Source organism: Pongo pygmaeus, chromosome 2 (genome assembly GCF_028885625.2).
Source record: "Pongo pygmaeus isolate AG05252 chromosome 2, NHGRI_mPonPyg2-v2.0_pri, whole genome shotgun sequence".
Classification (NCBI taxonomy): Eukaryota; Metazoa; Chordata; class Mammalia; order Primates; family Hominidae; genus Pongo; species Pongo pygmaeus.
In genome coordinates this window covers 114,311,608-114,329,451 of record NC_085930.1, presented here as the reverse complement: position 1 = coordinate 114,329,451, position 17,844 = coordinate 114,311,608, and the positions used below count along the sequence as shown (strand labels likewise).

At 46.2% G+C, this 17,844-nt stretch overlaps 1 protein-coding gene across 3 annotated transcripts; it reads left to right on the top strand.

Annotated features, from left to right (window-relative positions):
- Window positions 1-671: 671 nt before the first annotated feature.
- SLC25A38 (solute carrier family 25 member 38) lies at window positions 672-14,827 on the top strand. 3 transcript variants are annotated; one of them, XM_054482673.2, is made up of 7 exons: window positions 672-1,374; window positions 7,122-7,243; window positions 8,053-8,137; window positions 9,069-9,248; window positions 9,481-9,649; window positions 12,036-12,202; window positions 14,037-14,827. In XM_054482673.2, the coding sequence occupies exons 1-7, from the start codon at window positions 1,306-1,308 to the stop codon at window positions 14,157-14,159; spliced, it is 915 nt and encodes a 304-aa protein (XP_054338648.1). In that variant the 5' UTR covers window positions 672-1,305; the 3' UTR covers window positions 14,160-14,827. The 3 variants fall into 3 exon arrangements, with proteins under 3 accessions (XP_054338648.1, XP_054338649.1, XP_054338650.1); XM_054482674.2 differs by having other exon boundaries at window positions 14,011-14,827; XM_054482675.1 differs by lacking the exon at window positions 12,036-12,202 and having other exon boundaries at window positions 14,037-14,125.
- The last annotated feature ends 3,017 nt before the right edge of the window (window positions 14,828-17,844 follow it).

Sequence of the window (17,844 nt, the reverse complement as noted above, 5' to 3'; positions counted from 1 at the left end):
GTTCTTGGGTGATGAATGAATGTGGAAAGTAGTGAAGGTTGCTATGAAAAGCTTGGACTTTATTCTGCAGATTACCAGGGCCACTGCATTTTCAACAGGAGTGTCAGGATCCCAGCAGTAATGCTTTTCCATGGATCAGCCAGACAGGCATAAGGGGAAGTGGGGAGACCAAAAAAGCCATTGACAGATTCCATGTGAGCAATAAACCAGAATTTTAACCAACTAGACCAGTACTGTCCTACAGAAATGTAATGGGAGCCACATGTTAAAGTTTAAATGTTTTACTAGCCACATTTAAAAAGAAACACATGAAGTTATTATTATTTGTTTTAGAGACGGGGTCTTGCTTTGTCGTCCACGCTGGTCTCCAACTCCTTGGCTCCCTCAAGCAATCCTCCAGACTAGGCCTCACAAAGTGCTGAGATTACAGGCCTGCGCCACTGCCCCCGGCCTGAAGTTAATTTTAATATTTCACCTAACTCAATATATCCAAAATATCATTTCAACATATAAAAATTATTGAGATTTTACCTTAACAGTCTTAGATACCCAGCGTGTGGTTTATGCATACAGTACATATCAATTCCTACACTAAATTTTCAGCATTTAAAGGGAAATATGGTCCTGAAAAAAAAACAACAAAACAAAAAAAAAAACGCCTGTTTAAGGAGAAAGCATTGCACACTGCTTGTTTTAATATAATTAAAATTAATGTATCAATTAATAAATCAATAGCCCCCGTTGGCTAGTGGCTGCCTTACTGGGCAGACCAGGTGTGGACTGTAAATACGTTCAGACGTTCCACGCAAAAGCAAAGTTCCCTGCAGACGCCCCATTAAGTTCTGGGTGCAAGGAAGCGCGGATCCTGCAGTTCTGGGCGTTTTCACCAGGTGGCACTCAGAACACCCTCACGTGACGAGCGTCCCACCCGGAAGCGAAATCTCCCCTTCCACAGAGTTCCTCCGGCGCTTCTTCTACCCCCGGATACACAGAACCTCATCTACGGTGCTGAAGCCTGCAGCAGGGCAGGATGGGCAGGAGAGCAGAGCCGCGGAGTCTGCGGCGCGGGTGAAGAGCGGCGCGTAATTCCCGCGGCGGGATTGTTCCGCGCCCGCAGCCCCTGGACTAGCAGGATCCGAACCCCGGCGGCTGCGTGCTTATAGGCGCAGACGTCAGAGAGCCCGCGGCTTAAAGCGCGTCGCCTGGCTAGCGCCATCCCCTAGCCTTCTTCAAGGCCTCCAGGGCTGGGCCCAAGCGCCCGTCGACAGCACCCTGGGCCCAGAGCACTCGCGGGCCTCATCTCCAATGATTCAGAACTCACGTCCGTCGCTGCTGCAACCCCAAGATGTCGGAGACACGGTGGAAACGCTTATGGTGAGGGCACTGAGGGGAAGGAAGGGCGGGGGTCCGAACCGCGGGCTTGGGCCGGAGAATTCGGGGCGTTGGTAAGGCTCGGCGACCCTTCTCCGCGCCCCAAGGTGCGCTCAGGGTTTGGGATGCGGCGAGAGAGGAGTTTGACTAAGGGAATTGAGAAGAGGGGGGAGTGAGGAGAGGCCAGGAGCTGCAGGCCAGCCCTGGGGGCAGGCGCTGTAGGGCCGATGTCCCGGTAAAGGGCGGAATTGCCGGGGCCTGGACTGGGCGCGTGCCGGGGAGTGTGCCCGCGCGGCCTCCACAAGGTGCGAGTAGGCTGCCAGGAGTGGCAGAGGTGGGAGGGCACCCGGGCAGATTTGGGACGGTCACAAGGCCTGATAATGGTGCTGAGGCTGAGAAGCCGTTGATGCCGCAGCGAGCTGGCCCAGTAGCGCTGTGCGCCCGCGGGCGGCGGTCTAATACCTGCGGGCCAGGCGTTGCGGCACCTTTCCAGCCTGTTGGGACTGCGCGTGGTCCCCCGGCGACACCATGCCTCCTCCGGCGTTCGATTGGTTGCCGTGGCCGGGCCGCCGGGCCGCTATTGGTGGAGGCGGAGGCGGGGCTGGCGGCGTGGTTGCCTGGTGGGTGGAGTCGGGGTGCAGCCCGTCCTTAGATGCTAAAGGCGTGAGGCCACGGCAGCAGCCTCAGCTCTCCCTCTGAGGTCTTGCGCCCGAGGTAGGGGCGGCTTTTTTTTTTTTTTTTTTTTAATCCTTAAAGGCGGAGACGGCGGCGGTGGCGACTTTGCGTTGACGTCTTTGAAAACCTGCTTACCTTTTTCAGGGCTCTCCAGCCCTCGCCTCCGGATGTGAATTGGACTTAGGATAGTTTTTTCAGGGTAGGAATTGCTTGTGGATCCAGTTTGCACTCTTATGTGCTACTTATTTCGTATGCGTATTATTGTTTATGCCCTCTTCTTTCTCCCCTTAAAAAGAAACTACTTTTTTATTTACCTTGAATATATTTTTGAGCTTTCTTTTCTTTTTTTTTTTTTTTTGAGACAGAGTCTCGCCCTGTCGCCCACGCTGGAGTGCAGTGGCACGATCTCGGTTCAACTGCAACCTCTGACTCCCGGGTTCAAGTATTTTTCCTGTCTCAGTCTCCCAAGTTGCTGGGATTACAGGCGTGCGCCACCACGCCCGGCTAATTTTTGTATTTTTAGTAGAGAGGGGGTTTCACCATGTTGGCCAGGCTGGTCTTGAACTCCTGACCTCAAGTGATCCGCCTGCCTCGGCTTCCTAAAGTGCTAGGATTACAAGTGTGAGCCACCGCGCTTGGCCTTGAGCTACGTTTTAAAAGTTAAGTTCACTCGCAAAGGATGTGTGCCATTCACCATTGACAAAAATCTTAAGACCATTTAATATTACCTGTTGGGATGGTTTTTGTTGTTGTTGTTGTCTTGTTTTTGCCTATTAGAAGTTGATCTATACCGCTAGTATAAATAACATCTGCTCTGTGCTAATGGACTTGGAAAAGTACGAAGCTAAAAAAGTTATTGGCTCAATAACTTGAGCCAATAACATGTCTAATCACTGTGCTGTGAAATAAAAGACGTTAAGAAGATATTTCCTGCAATCAAGGGTGGGAAGGTGAAGGACAGCAGCAAATTTGTTTTAAAACAAATTCCACACAGCACCTGTGTGAGCACTGGGGAAGCAGCGCCTAAGATAACTGCCCAGAAACTAACTGCAGGTCATTCCTATAGCCTTGCTGGAGCAAGGGGCCTGGAGAGAGGTGGGGGAGATTAACCCATCCTGGGATGAGTCATGCAGGGCCCACCGAGCCCTATCCTATGGGACTGTGCTCAAAGGGAGAGCATAAGGTTTCCTGTTAGGTGGTAACATTCATTCCACTGTCACTGCTGAACACTGTGTGCACCAGGCTCCGAGGTCATTTCTTGAGATATCACCATGAACAAGACAGGCAGGAGTTGTGACCATTCTGTCTTTGACACGCAGTCTTAAGGGAGATGGGGACAGGTGCTGCTGCAGAAGCCTGAAGGAGAGGCACTGAACTTGGACGTGGGGGAGTTAGGGAGCAAGACAGGTGCTAGGGCATAACAACATGTCAGAGTTTTCAGAGGCAAAAGTAAGGTGGAGTCCTCCAGTATGGCTGCAGAGTGTGTTAGTGGGAGGGTGAGAACATAGGCCAAAATGGTAAGCAGGAGCCCTGTGATACATGAAAGGCCCTGCAACCAGCAGTTTGGACTTTATCCTGAGAGGAATATGAACCAATTAAAGGGTATTGGTTTGGTTGGGTTTTTAAAAATTATAATTCAATGAGTATTAATGACAAATTTGTGGGATACTCTGTAGCTCCTAATACATTTGTCATTACTTGTATTTTTATTCCATCTTTTTTTGTTGGTCTTGTTTTTAAGCTAGTAACTTCAAATTTCACAAAACATTATCTTTCATTGAAGGGTTTTATTCCTGAAAGCAGCGTGATCAAATTTGCAGTTTTAAAAGATGACTCAGGCGGGGCATGGTGGCTCACACCTGTAATGCTAACACTTTGGGAGGCAGAGGTGGGCAGATTGCTTGAGTCCAGGAGTTTGAGACCAGCCTGTGCAACATAGCGAAACCCCATCTCTACAAAAAAATTAGCTGGGCATGGTGACACACACCTGTGGTCCCAGCTACTCATGAGGCTGAGGTGGGAGGATCACCTGAGCCTGAGAGGTCATGGTTGGCAGTGAGCCGTGATTGTGCCACTATACTCCAGCCTAGGCATCATAGCAAGACCTTGTCTCAAAATAAATAAATAAATAATAAAACAGAAGATGACTCTGGCTGCAGGGTAAAGAGTGGATTAGAGGGGTCATATAGATGACAAATGGGTAAAAGAGTGGTGGCCGTCACCAAGGCAAGAGATAACACGGTTCTCAGCTGGAATGGATTGGTGGATTTGAGAGCTGTTTTGGAGGTAGAGTGAACAAGTGTGGAGAGGCCAAGTCCAAGGATGGTGCTCAGGTTTCTGGCTGGGTGGCTAGAGAAATGGCATGGTATTCACTGGGACAGGGCACCTTGGAGGAGGAGCTGGTTGGAGGTGTGGGAGAAAGGTAAGTTCAGGTGTGGAAACATCATCTGAGGTGGCCATCTGAGTAAGTGGCTGTGTGAGACTGAGCTCCAGCGGGAGGCTGAGAGTGTGGAGGGGAGGGTGGAAATGGAACCCCTGGAAGTGGTTGAAGAGCCATGGGACTATGGTTCATTTAAGGAGAGGCCAGAGACGTGGGAGGAAACCCAGGACAGTATTAATCTCTGAAGCCAAAGGAAGAGAGCATTTCAAGGAGGGAGTGGTGGTGAATAGTGGATGCACTGAGTGGCCTAAGTATCCTGGATTTTCACTTTAGACTGGGTGGTATGGTGAATAGAGTATGAACTTTAAGTCCTGGCCAGTGGCTTCAACCCCTGTGATGTAGGACACATTTGTAACCTCTGTGAGCTCCAGTTTAATCTGTAAAACGGGTTTAAAATACCTAGCTCATAAGATGCTATGAGATTTTGAGGTGGTGTCTATAGATGCCTCGCCCAGTGCTACTCTCGGAGCAGAGTGGAGGGTGGGTTGGCATAGTTGAGGCTGGAGACTGCCACAGAGGTCATTAGGATGGATCAGTGGAGGCCAGACTGGGAAGATTGAGGGCTTGGTCAGTGGGACTTGGTCATGTAGCAGCAGGCATGGTGAGTTTTATGTGTCTCCGAGGTTTCCAACCTGGATTCCTGGAGTATCCCAGTGTGGATTGGAGAAGAGGCAAGTGCGTGGAGAACTGTTGACCAAGTTTCCATTTTGGACATGTTGAATTTGAGATGCCTGTGGGCCATTTGAGGGAAGACAAGGAGACATTAGCAGAGTCCGGGGAGAGGCCAGCCTGGGCTGGAGATGTGGGCATTACCAGCATGTGTGTGAAGCCTGGATATGGGTGAGGTTACTCTGAAAGGAGATAAGAGGAGCAGTCCTATGTGAAGGGCAGGCCAAGGAAGAGAAGGAGAGAGAAACCAGAAACTGTGAGGAGAGGCACTCAGCCATATGGCATGTACCAGAGAGGCCAAGTAAGATAAGGGCAGGGACAGGAACGGGGTCCTGGGGTGCAGCAGGTGCTTGGTGAGCCCTCAGAGGCTGTGTTAGTGGAGGAGATTTAGCTGGATAGCAAACTGGGGGGGCCTGTGGAGGGACTGGCACAGAGCAGGTGGAGATGGTGTAGCGTCAGGCTGGAAAGATGGATGCTTTGGAGCCTGTTGCCTGGCAGAAGAGGAGATGCCAGTGGGAGCGAGAGACCCAGTGTGTGAAGAAGGGGGCTCATTAATGCCACAAAGTCTTGGGGAGAGACTAGAAACACAGAGCTCATGAGAATATTGGTTGGCAGAAGAGCAGGACACCTCTTGGGGAGAGGGAGTTGATGTAGATACAGACTTGTTGAAATATGCACACCTTACTTGGTTTTACCTGTTGTCTTATCAGACCACCCTTTGGTACTTCAGAAGTTATTGGATTGTGGTTGTAAACTCCAGTTTTTAATGACCTTAGTTCCCCCCACCCGCTGCCTCCAACAGTCTTATGAGGAATTCCAGTTATAACTGGCTCCTTTGGTGGAATTTGAGATACACTCTCCTCTCTGTTAAGCAAATACTGCAGATTACAAATATTTCAGTTCCAGGTAAGTAGTTATGTGATGTGTAATGGAAACTTTATATATATTCATCTTAATGTTTTAGGGCCACAATGTGTCATCTATTTAAAAAATAATAGTGCCAATGCCACTTAATAAGGGAAGAGGTCTTTGGGGATGAATTTGCCAAGCATTTTTGGAGAAGATAGCTATTTATTTATTTATTTATTTATTTTAGGGAAGGGGAAGGAAGGGGAAGAAGGTCATTGTTTGGATTTTAAGTACCTTTTCACAGTCATTTGTGATACTCCTGGGTTCTAGGGGTCTGGAGAGAGGATGCTGTCCTGTAATGGTAGCACCAGTGCTGGAAGCTGCAGCTCCTGGAACATGCAGCTCCTGGAACTAAGGGAGGTATATTTAGTCTTTGAAGGAGTTCCACCCTTCCAGGTGGTGTCTGTAGATTAGCCAGTGTGTATGACGGTTCATGCGTTGAAGGAGAAGCAGCAAAGCCAGGAGAGGCTACTGGTCTGTAGGACTGTGTGATCTGCTTAGGGCCCAGTGAGATGGGAAGGGGAAAGTTTTAAATGAAGGAAATACTACGTTCTACAGGAAGTGGCACTTACATTTTACACAGTGGTTGAGTTTAAGGTTTCATTTGCTTTGGCTTTGTCCTATAAATACCTATAGGTCTTAGAGCGAAGGGAGCCTGCACATCATCAGTTCAAAGTGAAAGCACTACATTCAATTGACTTTGCTTTTGCAAAGATAGGGAGATGACCAGTAACTTTTTGAGTCAGAACATAGGGAAGAGTGGTCAGTGGCATGGAAATAGTTTTGCTCCCACTGAGCAATATGTCTATCAGCAATACGAAGACCAGAGATACCTCTTGCAGCATCCAATGTCCTCAATAACATTGCAGTATTTTTAATTTCCGGCTATACTTTTCCCTTCTCCGAGGTATGAAGAAAACATGAGGCACCACCAGGTAAGTGTCTAAGAGACTTCGCTGGTCTCTTATAAATTCTAAAGGAATTCGCTGGTCAGGTGTAGAGAAAGGTGAGGCTCACACAGGCAGAGCTACTGACACAATATTGTCTTATTCTGCAGTTACATCCGGTGATCAAGGCTTTCCTGTGTGGCTCCATCAGTGGGACCTGCTCTACCCTCCTTTTCCAACCTCTGGATCTCCTTAAAACACGCCTGCAAACCCTCCAGCCCTCAGATCATGGGTAGGCCCTGTCTTTCATTGGTGAACTGATTTCAGCAACTTCTCAGACACAGGAACATCTTTACTGTGTTAAGTCAACTTCCATTCTGTTGGATGTTCAGAGAGAAACACAGCCCGTACCCAACTTTCATATGTTTTCTGAATTGTTTTTATATTTGACATTTCTTTTTAATTAAATGGGGTCCATTCCTGAGCAGCTTCCTGGAATCTGCCTCAGTGACATTTACACTTTATTGTGTTAGCTTGTGATGTTATAACTGTATTGCCTGGCATGAGAGTACCAGGGGATTTTCTGGAAATAACATCAGTATTATCTGTTTTTGTTTTTGTTTTATTTGTTTTTTGAGGCAGATGCTCGCTCTGTTGCCCAGGTTGGAGTGCAGTGGTGCGATCTTGGCTCACTGCAACCTCTGCCTCCCAGGTTCAAGGGATTCTCCTGCCTCAGCCTCCCAAGTAGCTGGGACTGCAGGTGCTTGCCACCATACCCAGCTAATTTTTGTATTTTTGGTAGAGATGGGGTTTCGCCATGTTGGCCAGGCTGGTCTCAGACTTCTGGCCTCGAGTGATCTGCCCACCTCAGCCTTCCAAAGTGCTGAGATTACAGGCATGAGCCACTGCACCCAGCCTGTATTGTCTGTTTTGTGTGTGCCAACCTACGAACACATAGAGTATCTCCAAGGTACATTGTAGAGATTGTTAAGTGTCCTAAAAATGAGTCTATAAAAGGAAGTGTTTGAGTGGGGAATTGTTTTATGAGGAAGTGATCTAAGTGATTTTTTTCCTTCCTGTCTCCATTTTGTCTGCTTTCAGGTCCAGACGTGTTGGGATGTTGGCTGTACTCTTGAAGGTGGTTCGCACGGAGAGTCTTTTGGGCCTTTGGAAAGGGATGTCCCCTGTAAGCTGCCATCTGGGTCTAGGTTTCCTAGCATCCACTTCTTGGTAACCAGCCATTTCTCATCCACCTTACCAGCTCTTAAGGATATGTGAGAGTCAGAAGTGGTGGGAGTACCTATGTGGTCTTATCTCTCATACTATCACTAACTTCTGTTTGAAGGCTCAGGGATATGTTGCATCTGCACATTATGCTTAGATGTGATTTATTAGTGCAGCATAGTCTCTACAGCAGAGGTACCTAATGTTCCACCTGTCAGAATGCCCTTGCCCTTATCACTTCAGTAAAAGTGGGATGATACCTCCACACCAGCATTTCTTTGCTCAAAGGCTTTTTCTGGCCTTAGGGACTCATGCCAAGGAATTAGTGCCCAGCCCAAACCCAAATCAGAAATCCATACACTGATTTCTCTATTATCCCAGTAATGTACTTCAGAGTAATTTTGTGTTTTGTTTTCAAGAGTATAGGCCAGTTATATAACTCACTGTGGGTCTATTTGCAGTTTCTTTGTGATTAGATTTAGTTCTACATTTCTAGCAAGACCACAGAAGTGATGTTGATTTCCTAACCCACAGCAGTGTGTATTTCCAAACCCACAGAGTCCTCAACCACTGAAAGATGAGAGTTGGTGTTTAAAATCCCATGTCCCTCCCCACTCAGTTGGAGGGATAACTCTGAGCTGTGTTCTACACTGATTCCCAGAGTTCCCCAGTGGGATTAAGTTGCCCACAGCAGAAACTGGTTTTATAACATCCTTTATTGACTGCCTTCTCTCCTATCTCATGTCCCCCACTTCCCTATTGGTGTTCCTTCCACACCTTAAACAAAGTACTTGCATGCAAATCATCTTGGGGTCTTTTGGGAAAACCCAGCTAAAATAATACTTAAAAGTGTTTGGTCTTTGATTTTCTTTTCTCCCTGACCTTCTCTGCAGTCCATTGTGAGATGTGTCCCTGGCGTTGGAATCTACTTTGGCACTCTCTACTCTTTGAAGCAGTATTTCTTGCGAGGCCATCCCCCAACCGCCCTGGAGTCAATCATGCTGGGGGTGGGCTCTCGCTCTGTTGCAGGGGTCTGTATGTCACCTATCACTGTAATCAAGACGCGCTATGAGGTGAGTTCAACTGCTTTAGGGCCTCAGGATAGTTCAGCTTAGCCACTGGGCTCCTGGGGAGTGACCACCGACGTCAACTCCTGATTTGTAATCTAACATAGAGTCTGATGTGGTCAGCCAAGCCATATGTGAACTAGAGCCCATGGTAATGCCCCATAACCTGCAGTCTGCTTGTTCAGTGCTGAAATGCAGCACCTCCATGCAAGTCACTGGTTCTGTGCTCTCTTTGCAGAGTGGGAAATATGGCTATGAGAGTATCTACGCTGCCCTGAGGAGCATCTATCGCAGTGAGGGGCACCGGGGCCTCTTCAGTGGCCTGACAGCAACTCTCCTTCGAGATGCGCCCTTTTCAGGAATCTACCTGATGTTTTACAACCAGACCAAAAACATAGTGCCTCATGGTAGGGATAAAGCAAGATGTGGGGAAGAGCTATCCTTGAGATATCAGATCCTCACCATTTTCTCTGGGATACGAGACTATGTGTTTCTCTTAGCAGAGTGTTAGGAACTGAGCCATATCATGATTGTGTCAGGAACTGGGATGTAAAGGTGGATATGAGAAACTTGATACCTGCCCTTTGGAGTTTACATCCTATTAAGGCAAACAGTATTTACACCACTATAATTTGGGGGGTGAGGATAGGGTGGGTGGGAGGGAAATAAAGCATGCTTTGCAGAGTTTCTGCAACAATACTTCCCAAATTTGATCTTAAGATTGCTGGGTCCCATCCAAGGCCTCTTAGATGAGAAACCTTGGGGTACAACCTAGGAGTCTGTATTTTTCAAGACGCACTTGATGTGATTCTTGTTAAAGTCAGGGAAACAGTAGTAAGTTAGGAGTTTGAAGAAAAATAATATTTTCATCTCCCTTGCTGTGTTCCCAGTTAACATGGTTTTGAGCCCTCCATTTAGGTGGAGATGAAGGTGTCAAACTTCAGTCAGTTGGGGAGGCCCACCCCACCCCACCAGTTAGCTCAGGTTGGGCTAGACATGGACAAAATTGGTAGGCAGTAAACAACGACCCAAGCAGAACAAGGTATTGCTAGAAACACATCCATAGAATGAACCTGCATGTAATAAAGTGTCTATGGATAATTTGAGCAAGGAATTGCAACCAAGGTCCTTTAATTAGGAATGCCAGCATGCCCGCCGTCATGACCATGGTGACCAGCTACAGCTGGAGTGCCTTGGAAGATTCGCTGCTTCTACCCAGGCACCAGAAGGTGTAACCCTGCAGGTCACAGCCTTATTTTGTGACAGAAAATTAAGGCGATAAGGAAGCATAGATGGGCAATTTTTAACTTCTCAATCCATCTTTAAAAATTTCTGAGGCCCATCACTTCTCGGCCTTTGGCTAAGATCAAGTGTAGAAATTTCTGAGGCCTGGTGCAATGGCTTATGCCTGTAATCTCAGCACTTTGGGAGGCCAAGGTGGGCAGATCTGTTGAGGCCAGGAGTTTGAGACCAGCCTGGCCAACGTGGTGAAACCTGGTCTTTACTAAAAATACAAAAATTAGCTGGGCATGGGTGGCACATGCCTGTAATCCCAGCTGCTTGGGAGGCTGAGGCACGAGAATCACTTGAGCCTGGGAGGTGGAGGTTGCAGTGAGCTGAGATCACGCCACTGCACTCCAGCACTCCAGCCTGGGTGACAAAGCGAGACTCTGTCTCAAAAAAAAAAAAAAAAAAAAAAATCGATCTGGTATTTGGAAATAAACTTGCAAAAAAGCCACAAGAATAGTACAATGTACATATTTTTTTCCTGCCCTTTGAGGGTAAGTTGGAAACATGATGCCCTTTTAACTTTACCTCAGTGTCTATTTCCTACGAATAAGGACATCGTGTCATATAACCGTCTTATGAAATTCAGGAAGTTTAACCTAGAAAATTTTTTCTTTTTTTTGAGACAGTCTTGCCCTGTCACTCAGGCTGGAGTGCAGCAACGTGATCTTGGTTCACTGCAATCTCCTCCTCCCTGGTTCAAGTGATTGTTGTGCCTCAGCCTCCAGAGTAGCTGGGATTACAGGTGCATGCCACCATGCCTGGCTAATTTTGTATTTTTAGTAGAGACAGGGTTGCACCATGTTGCCCAGGCTGGTCTTGAACTCCCAGGCTCAAGTGATCCTCCCGCCTCGGCCTCCCAAAGTGTTGGGATTACAGGCATGTGGCCCAATTCTTTAACCTACAGTCTATATTCTGGTTTCTGTAATTGTCCCAATAATGTACTTCGTAGTAGTCCTGTGTTTTATTTTCTATAGGCCAGTTATATACCTCATTGTGGGTTTATATGCAGTTTCTTCAATGATTAGATTTTTAGCAAGAGGACCACATAAGTGATGTTGTATCCTCACTGCTTTATATCGGGAGGGTCATGACATCAATTTGACCCATTATGAGTGATAGTAACACTTTATCACTTGGATAAGATACTGACAGGTATCTTCCCTGAAAACTCACCTATTTTTCCCATTGTAATGTCTAAGTGTCTTTGTGGGAAGATAACTTTGAATCTGTATAAACATCCTGTTTCTTTTTCCCACGTTTTAAAATCAGTCAATGATTCTTGCCTGAGTCAGTTATTATGATGGTGGTTTGAAAAAGGTGCTTTTCTAACTCTATCATTCCATCTACATAAATTTACTAGTTGCACCTTTAAGTTTTGAATTCGTAGCCTCATTTGAATCCAGACCTTTCTTGGTTTGGGGAAGAATTAGTGGGCAACTTGCACTGACCTTTATCTGATTAATGTAAGATCTATAACCACATGTTACCTGTGTTCTATTTCAGACCAGGTGGATGCAACCCTTATTCCTATTACAAATTTCAGCTGTGGGATATTTGCTGGTATTCTGGCCTCACTGGTAACTCAACCTGCGGATGTTATCAAAACTCATATGCAGCTTTACCCACTGAAGTTTCAATGGATTGGCCAAGCAGTGACACTTATTTTCAAAGTAAGACTACAAAATAAGTACTGGTTCTTGTGGTGTTTAAGGATCTCTTTCTAGAGCAGTAGTTCTTACCCTTCACTCACATTAAAATTGCCTAGAGAGGTTTTAAAAATGCCCATGCCCAGGTTAAAATCTAGGCCAACTATATCAGAATGTCTAGTCAGAATTTTTTTTTTAATGTTCCCCAGTGATTTTAATATGTTTTAAGGTTGAAAACCACAAAATTGATATTTCTTTGAGGGGCAGAGACACTTACATTAGGAAAACCTGTGATATTTGTTAAACATTGCAGATTGCTGAACTCTACCCCAGACTTACTGAATCAGGAAATCGGGGTGAAATTAGTACTCTAATTGAGGAACTAGGGTAAAGTACTGTTTAGTCAGAGGGAAAAAAAACCCACACAAACACATTGTTTTATTCTAGCAGTTTGCTCTAATATACAGGTGTCTAGTCTTTTGGCTTCCCTGGGCCACACTGGAAGAAGAATTGTCTTGGGCCACACATAAAATACACTAACCCTAATGATAGCTGATGAGCTAAAGAAAAAATGTCACCAAAAAAATCTCATAATGTTTTAAGAAAGTTTACAAATTTGTTTTGGGCTGCATTCAAAGCTGTCCTGGGCCACATGCAGCCTGCAGGCTGTGGGTTGAACATGCTTGCTCTAATATAAATGGACAAATGGTATTATTGAAGATAAAAAGTATAGTAGAAGCTGGGTGCAGTGGCTCATGCTGGTAATCCCAGCATTTTGGGAGGCTGAAGCAGGAGGATCCCTCGAGCCCAGGAGTTGAAGACCAGCATGGGCAATGTAAGGAGACTCTATTTAAATTAAAAAAAAAAAAAAAAAATTTCAACAGATGTATACTATCCATAAGCCACTGGGTTGGCTCTTTTAGAACATGTATTGTTATCACAAAGCAGATATTCTTGCTAAAGGTAAATGTGAATTTGTGTTCTTATCTCTATATCTAAAATCATAAAGTTTTAAAATAATATTTTATGTGAAATTGCAAATCAACCCAGATTATGAGGGAGGAGGAAGGGGCATTTTGTCTTTAATTCATGTGAAGAGAGGGCCACCAAGAGCATACAGTGAATTACAAAAAGATGAGACAAATGACAAGAAGGCACCTTTTGCTTCAGCCTGGATCCAGGATCCAGGGCTTGGCAAGCAGGTTTCTGCCTGGATTTCATCTGCTACTTGGGGCTTAGTGCTTCTGTACAGTATACAAACTGCACAAGTACACAGCAACCCTGCATAAAGACTTTCAGCTAAGAAATTCCCCTAGATAGAGCAGGCCTAAAAAGGTAAGCCCAGCAACTACAAAAAAAAAAAAAAAAAGGCTTTTGGCAGGCGCAGTAGCTCACGCCTCTAATCCCAGCACTTTGGGAGGTTGAGGTGGGCAGATCACAAGGTCAGGAGTTTGAGACCAGCCTGGCTAATATGGTGAAAACCCCATCTCAACTAAAAATACGAAAATTAGCCGGGCGTGGTGGCGGGCGCCTGTAGTCCCACTGTAGTCCCAGCTACTCGGAAGGCTGAGGCAGGAGAATCGCTTGAACCCAGGAGGCAGAGGTTGCAGTGAGCCGAGATTGCACCACTGCACTACAGCCTGGGCGACAGAGCCAGACTCCGTCTCAAAAAAAAAAAAAGAAAACACTTTTAAGTTCTTTGGTTGTCTCCTTGGACCCATTATTCTTACTTTGGGCATAAAGTTGAGAAACTAAGTCTTAAACATGGGGTAACAGAGACCCTCACTGTGGTACCAAGTGGATAATTAATTGTATTGTTACTTTGCTTCCAGAGTTCTGACATTTATTTTCACCATAGGACTATGGACTACGTGGCTTCTTCCAAGGTGGCATCCCCCGAGCCCTCCGCAGAACTCTAATGGCAGCAATGGCGTGGACGGTGTATGAAGAGATGATGGCCAAGATGGGCCTGAAGTCCTGACCAAGAGAGGACTGGGAAAGGGTGAAATCTATTGCCCTGCTTGGTTTCTGCCAAGGGCTGCTGCTGCTTACTATTCTGCAGTGAGATGAAGTCCTACCTGGAAAAGCAGGCAGAAATTGTATTGCCTTTGCCTTCGGTAATCCCTTTAAGGAGAAAATATATGGACCTGATTTGAGCCTTCAGAATCTCCAAAAGAGGAGTCCCCAATACATAGAGCACACTGGGGTGTTAGGAGAGAGCTCTGCATACTCTGAGAGGCTACTTGGAAAGGCATTTTCCCAGGAGAGCTCTGTCAGGTGGCTGCGCTTCAGCCCCACACCTACACCACAGGGTCTCCTTGGATACGTTCTTGGACAAGGAATCGCAAAGCCAGAGAAGCTGTAAGCTGCCTGCCAGGCCTGAGGAGCTCCAACCAGGGAAGATTGGATGTGAGGAGAGGAGTCACTGTCACCAGGTCACAGACTGACTGAGGTGATGGTAGGATGAGGAGGAACAGATGCCCTTCTTTAATTGGTTCTCAGTTTAACTTCTCAGAGGCTCTGGAGAACAGGACAGTGGCTTTCTAGCCTCTGAATGTTCCAAATAAAATTTTTTGGTCTTGGCTCCTGTACTGTTTTACCTCTAAATTCTGGCATTTTTTTCTCCTGCAATTAAAGTGCTTTACTTTATTTACTGAACTTTATCATTGAAAGCTGTTTGGAAAACCTAAAAGGTGTTGTCACGCTTCTGTTTTCTTTACCTGTGCCTTATAAAAAAAAAAGATGGACCGAACCCTTTTCTAAAATAAAGTAGTTCTAGGGTGGCTGGTTATTGACCTATGTAGGTCCCTAAAACCTAATTTCTGTTCAAAAAAGCAACTTTACTGAATGATGCAACCATCACTGTAAATCAGTTTAAGAACATTTTTATTTCCCAAACAGATCTCTCATGCCTTTTGTAATTAATCCTCATTTTCAGCCCCAGGCCACCACTGATAGGCTTTCTGTCCTCATAAATTTGCCTTTTCTGGATACTTCATATAAATGCAGTCTGTAGGCCAGGTGCGGTGGCTCAAGCCTGTAACCCCAGCACTTTGGGAGACCGAAGCGGGTGGATCACATGAGGTCAGGATTTCGAGAGCAGCCTGGCCAACATGGTGAAACCCCGTCTCTACTAAAAATACAAAAATTAGCTGGGCATGGTGGCATGTGCCTGTAATCCCAGCTACTTGGGAGGCTGAGGCACGAGAATCACTTGAACTGAGAAGGCAGAGGTTAAAGTGAGCTGAAATCATGCCACTGCACTCCAGCCTGGGTGACAGAGTGAGACCCTGCCTCAAAAAACAAAAAAACAAAGTGACTATACCATTTTCCATTCTCAGCCACAGTATATGAGAGTTCCAATTTCTCCACATCCTTGTCAACACTTGTTATTATCTCTTTTATGGCTATTCTTATTGTGCACTCAAATCTTTTCTTTAAAATTCAGGAAAGATGGCCAGGCACGGTGGCTCCTGCCTGTAATTCCAGCATTTGGGGAGGCTGAGGCAGGCGGATTACTTGAGGCCAGGAGTTCAAGATCAGCCTGGCCAAAACAGCGAAACCCCATCTCTACTAAAAATACAAAAATTAGCTGGGCATCGTGGGGCACACCTGTAATCCTACCTACTCAGGAGGCTGAGGCAGGAGAATCACCTGAACCCAGGAGATGCAGGTTGCAGATCATGCCACTGCCCTCCAGTCTGGATGACAGAATGAGACTCCATATCAGAAAAAAAAAAAATCAGGAAACAGCCATTACTTTATACAAGAAGCAGAAGTTGAGGGGATATTTAGTCTTGTGGTTAAGAACATGGCCTCTAATCCAGGCAGCCCAGGTTAAAAGCTGCTTGCTCTCCACTACATAGGCATGGCACTGAAATTATGCCTAGGAAATGGGGTTAGTTTGTTTTGGGGGTTTTTTAGGGGGCGGAGAACAAAGTGTCGCCTTGTTGCCCAGGCTGGAGTGCAATCGTGCAATCTCAGCTGACTGCAACCTCCACTCCTGGGTTCGAGCAATTCTCCCACCTCAGCCTTCCAAGTAGCTGGGACTATAGGCGTGCGCCACCATGCTGGGCTAATTTTTTGTATTTTTAGTAGAGACAGGGTTTCACCATGCTGGCCAGGCTGGTCTTGAACTCCTGACCTCAAGTGATCCACCTGCCTCAGCCTCCCAGAGTGCTGGGATTATGGGTGTAAGCCAGCGCCCCCAGCCGTAAATAGGGTTAGTAATATTTCCTGCCTCTTCAGGTGGTGGTGAGGGTTAATGAATAAATGTTTCTGAAATGTGGTATTAGCTTCATAGGACAGCCACAACAAATTACCACAGTCCGAATGGTTTATAACTCAATCTGGAGGCCAGAAGTCTGAAATCAATGTGTCAGCAGCATTGCACCTCTGAAGGCTCTAGGGGAGTCATGCTTTGTCTGTTGCACCTTCTAGTGGTGGCTGGCATTCCTTGGCTTGTAAATATATCACTCTAATCTCTGCCTGTCTTCACATGCCTTTTCCCTTGTGTATCTGTTTCTATGTCCAAATTTCTCTCTTAAGGACACCAGGTATTGGCTTAGGGCTCATCCTAATCCAGTATGACCTCATTTTAATTTGATTACATCTGTTAGACCCTATTTCCAAATAGGGTCACATTCGCAGGTATTAGGAGTTAGAATGCCAATATATCTTTTGGGGGGACACAATTCAACCCATAACACAGATTAAGTTGATGTATAAGTTAAAATCAGTTTATACTTTAGGTTTTAGGTTAAAACACCATATTTAAAACAGTAATTTGTGTAGGGGTGTGGGAGAGGATGAAGTAGGGTCCTAAGCTTACAGTGGCACCCAAGTCTCCAATGCTGTGACCTGTGTGTTGTGAGGCCTCGTGCTGTAGGAAGCAGGGGAGAGGTCAGGATGGGAAAGGAGGGAAGGGAGGGACAGTTGGATGGAGTGGCTGCTTCTTAAGAACTTAGACTCTGGAGCAGGTGTTCCATGTCCCTTGCCTCCTCAGCCTCCTTTGACCCTCATCCTGAGTGCAGGGAACCTAATGCCAGTGAGGCCTCTTAGGGAGGAGGGGCAGAGATAAGGCCGAGAGAGTCGGGCTTCTTCCCAATGCGAATTTCCTGGCCTTACACTGGCAGATGAATTTCTGCCACCAGATTCCCCTCACATTTTCTTCATTTGTTTTTTAGGGGAGCAAATAAATATGATAATATCAGGAGAAATCATCTAGTTTTCTCTAAACATGAGGTAGAAAATCTGTCTTTGTGAATCTCGAGTCCTGTGGCAAGTAGCCTGTTTTTTCCTCTCTCACAGTCTCAGTATTAAAGCTTGAAAAGCAATTGGCTAGTGAGCGTTAGTGCTTTGGAAACATTGCCTACCTTTTTTTTTTTTTTGAGACGGAGTCTTGCTCTGTTGCCCAGGCTAGAGTGCAGTGGCATGATCTTGGCTCACTGCAACCTCCGCCTCCCGGGTTCAAGCGATTCTCCTGCCTCAGCCTCCCGAATAGCTGGGATTACAGGTGCCTGCCACTGTGCCCGGCTAATTTTTGTATTTTTTAGTAGAAACGAGGTTTCACCATCTTGGCCAGGCTGGTCTCGAACTCCTGACCTCATGATCCATCCGCCTTGGCCTCGGAAAGTGCTGGGATTACAGGCGTGAGCCACCACACC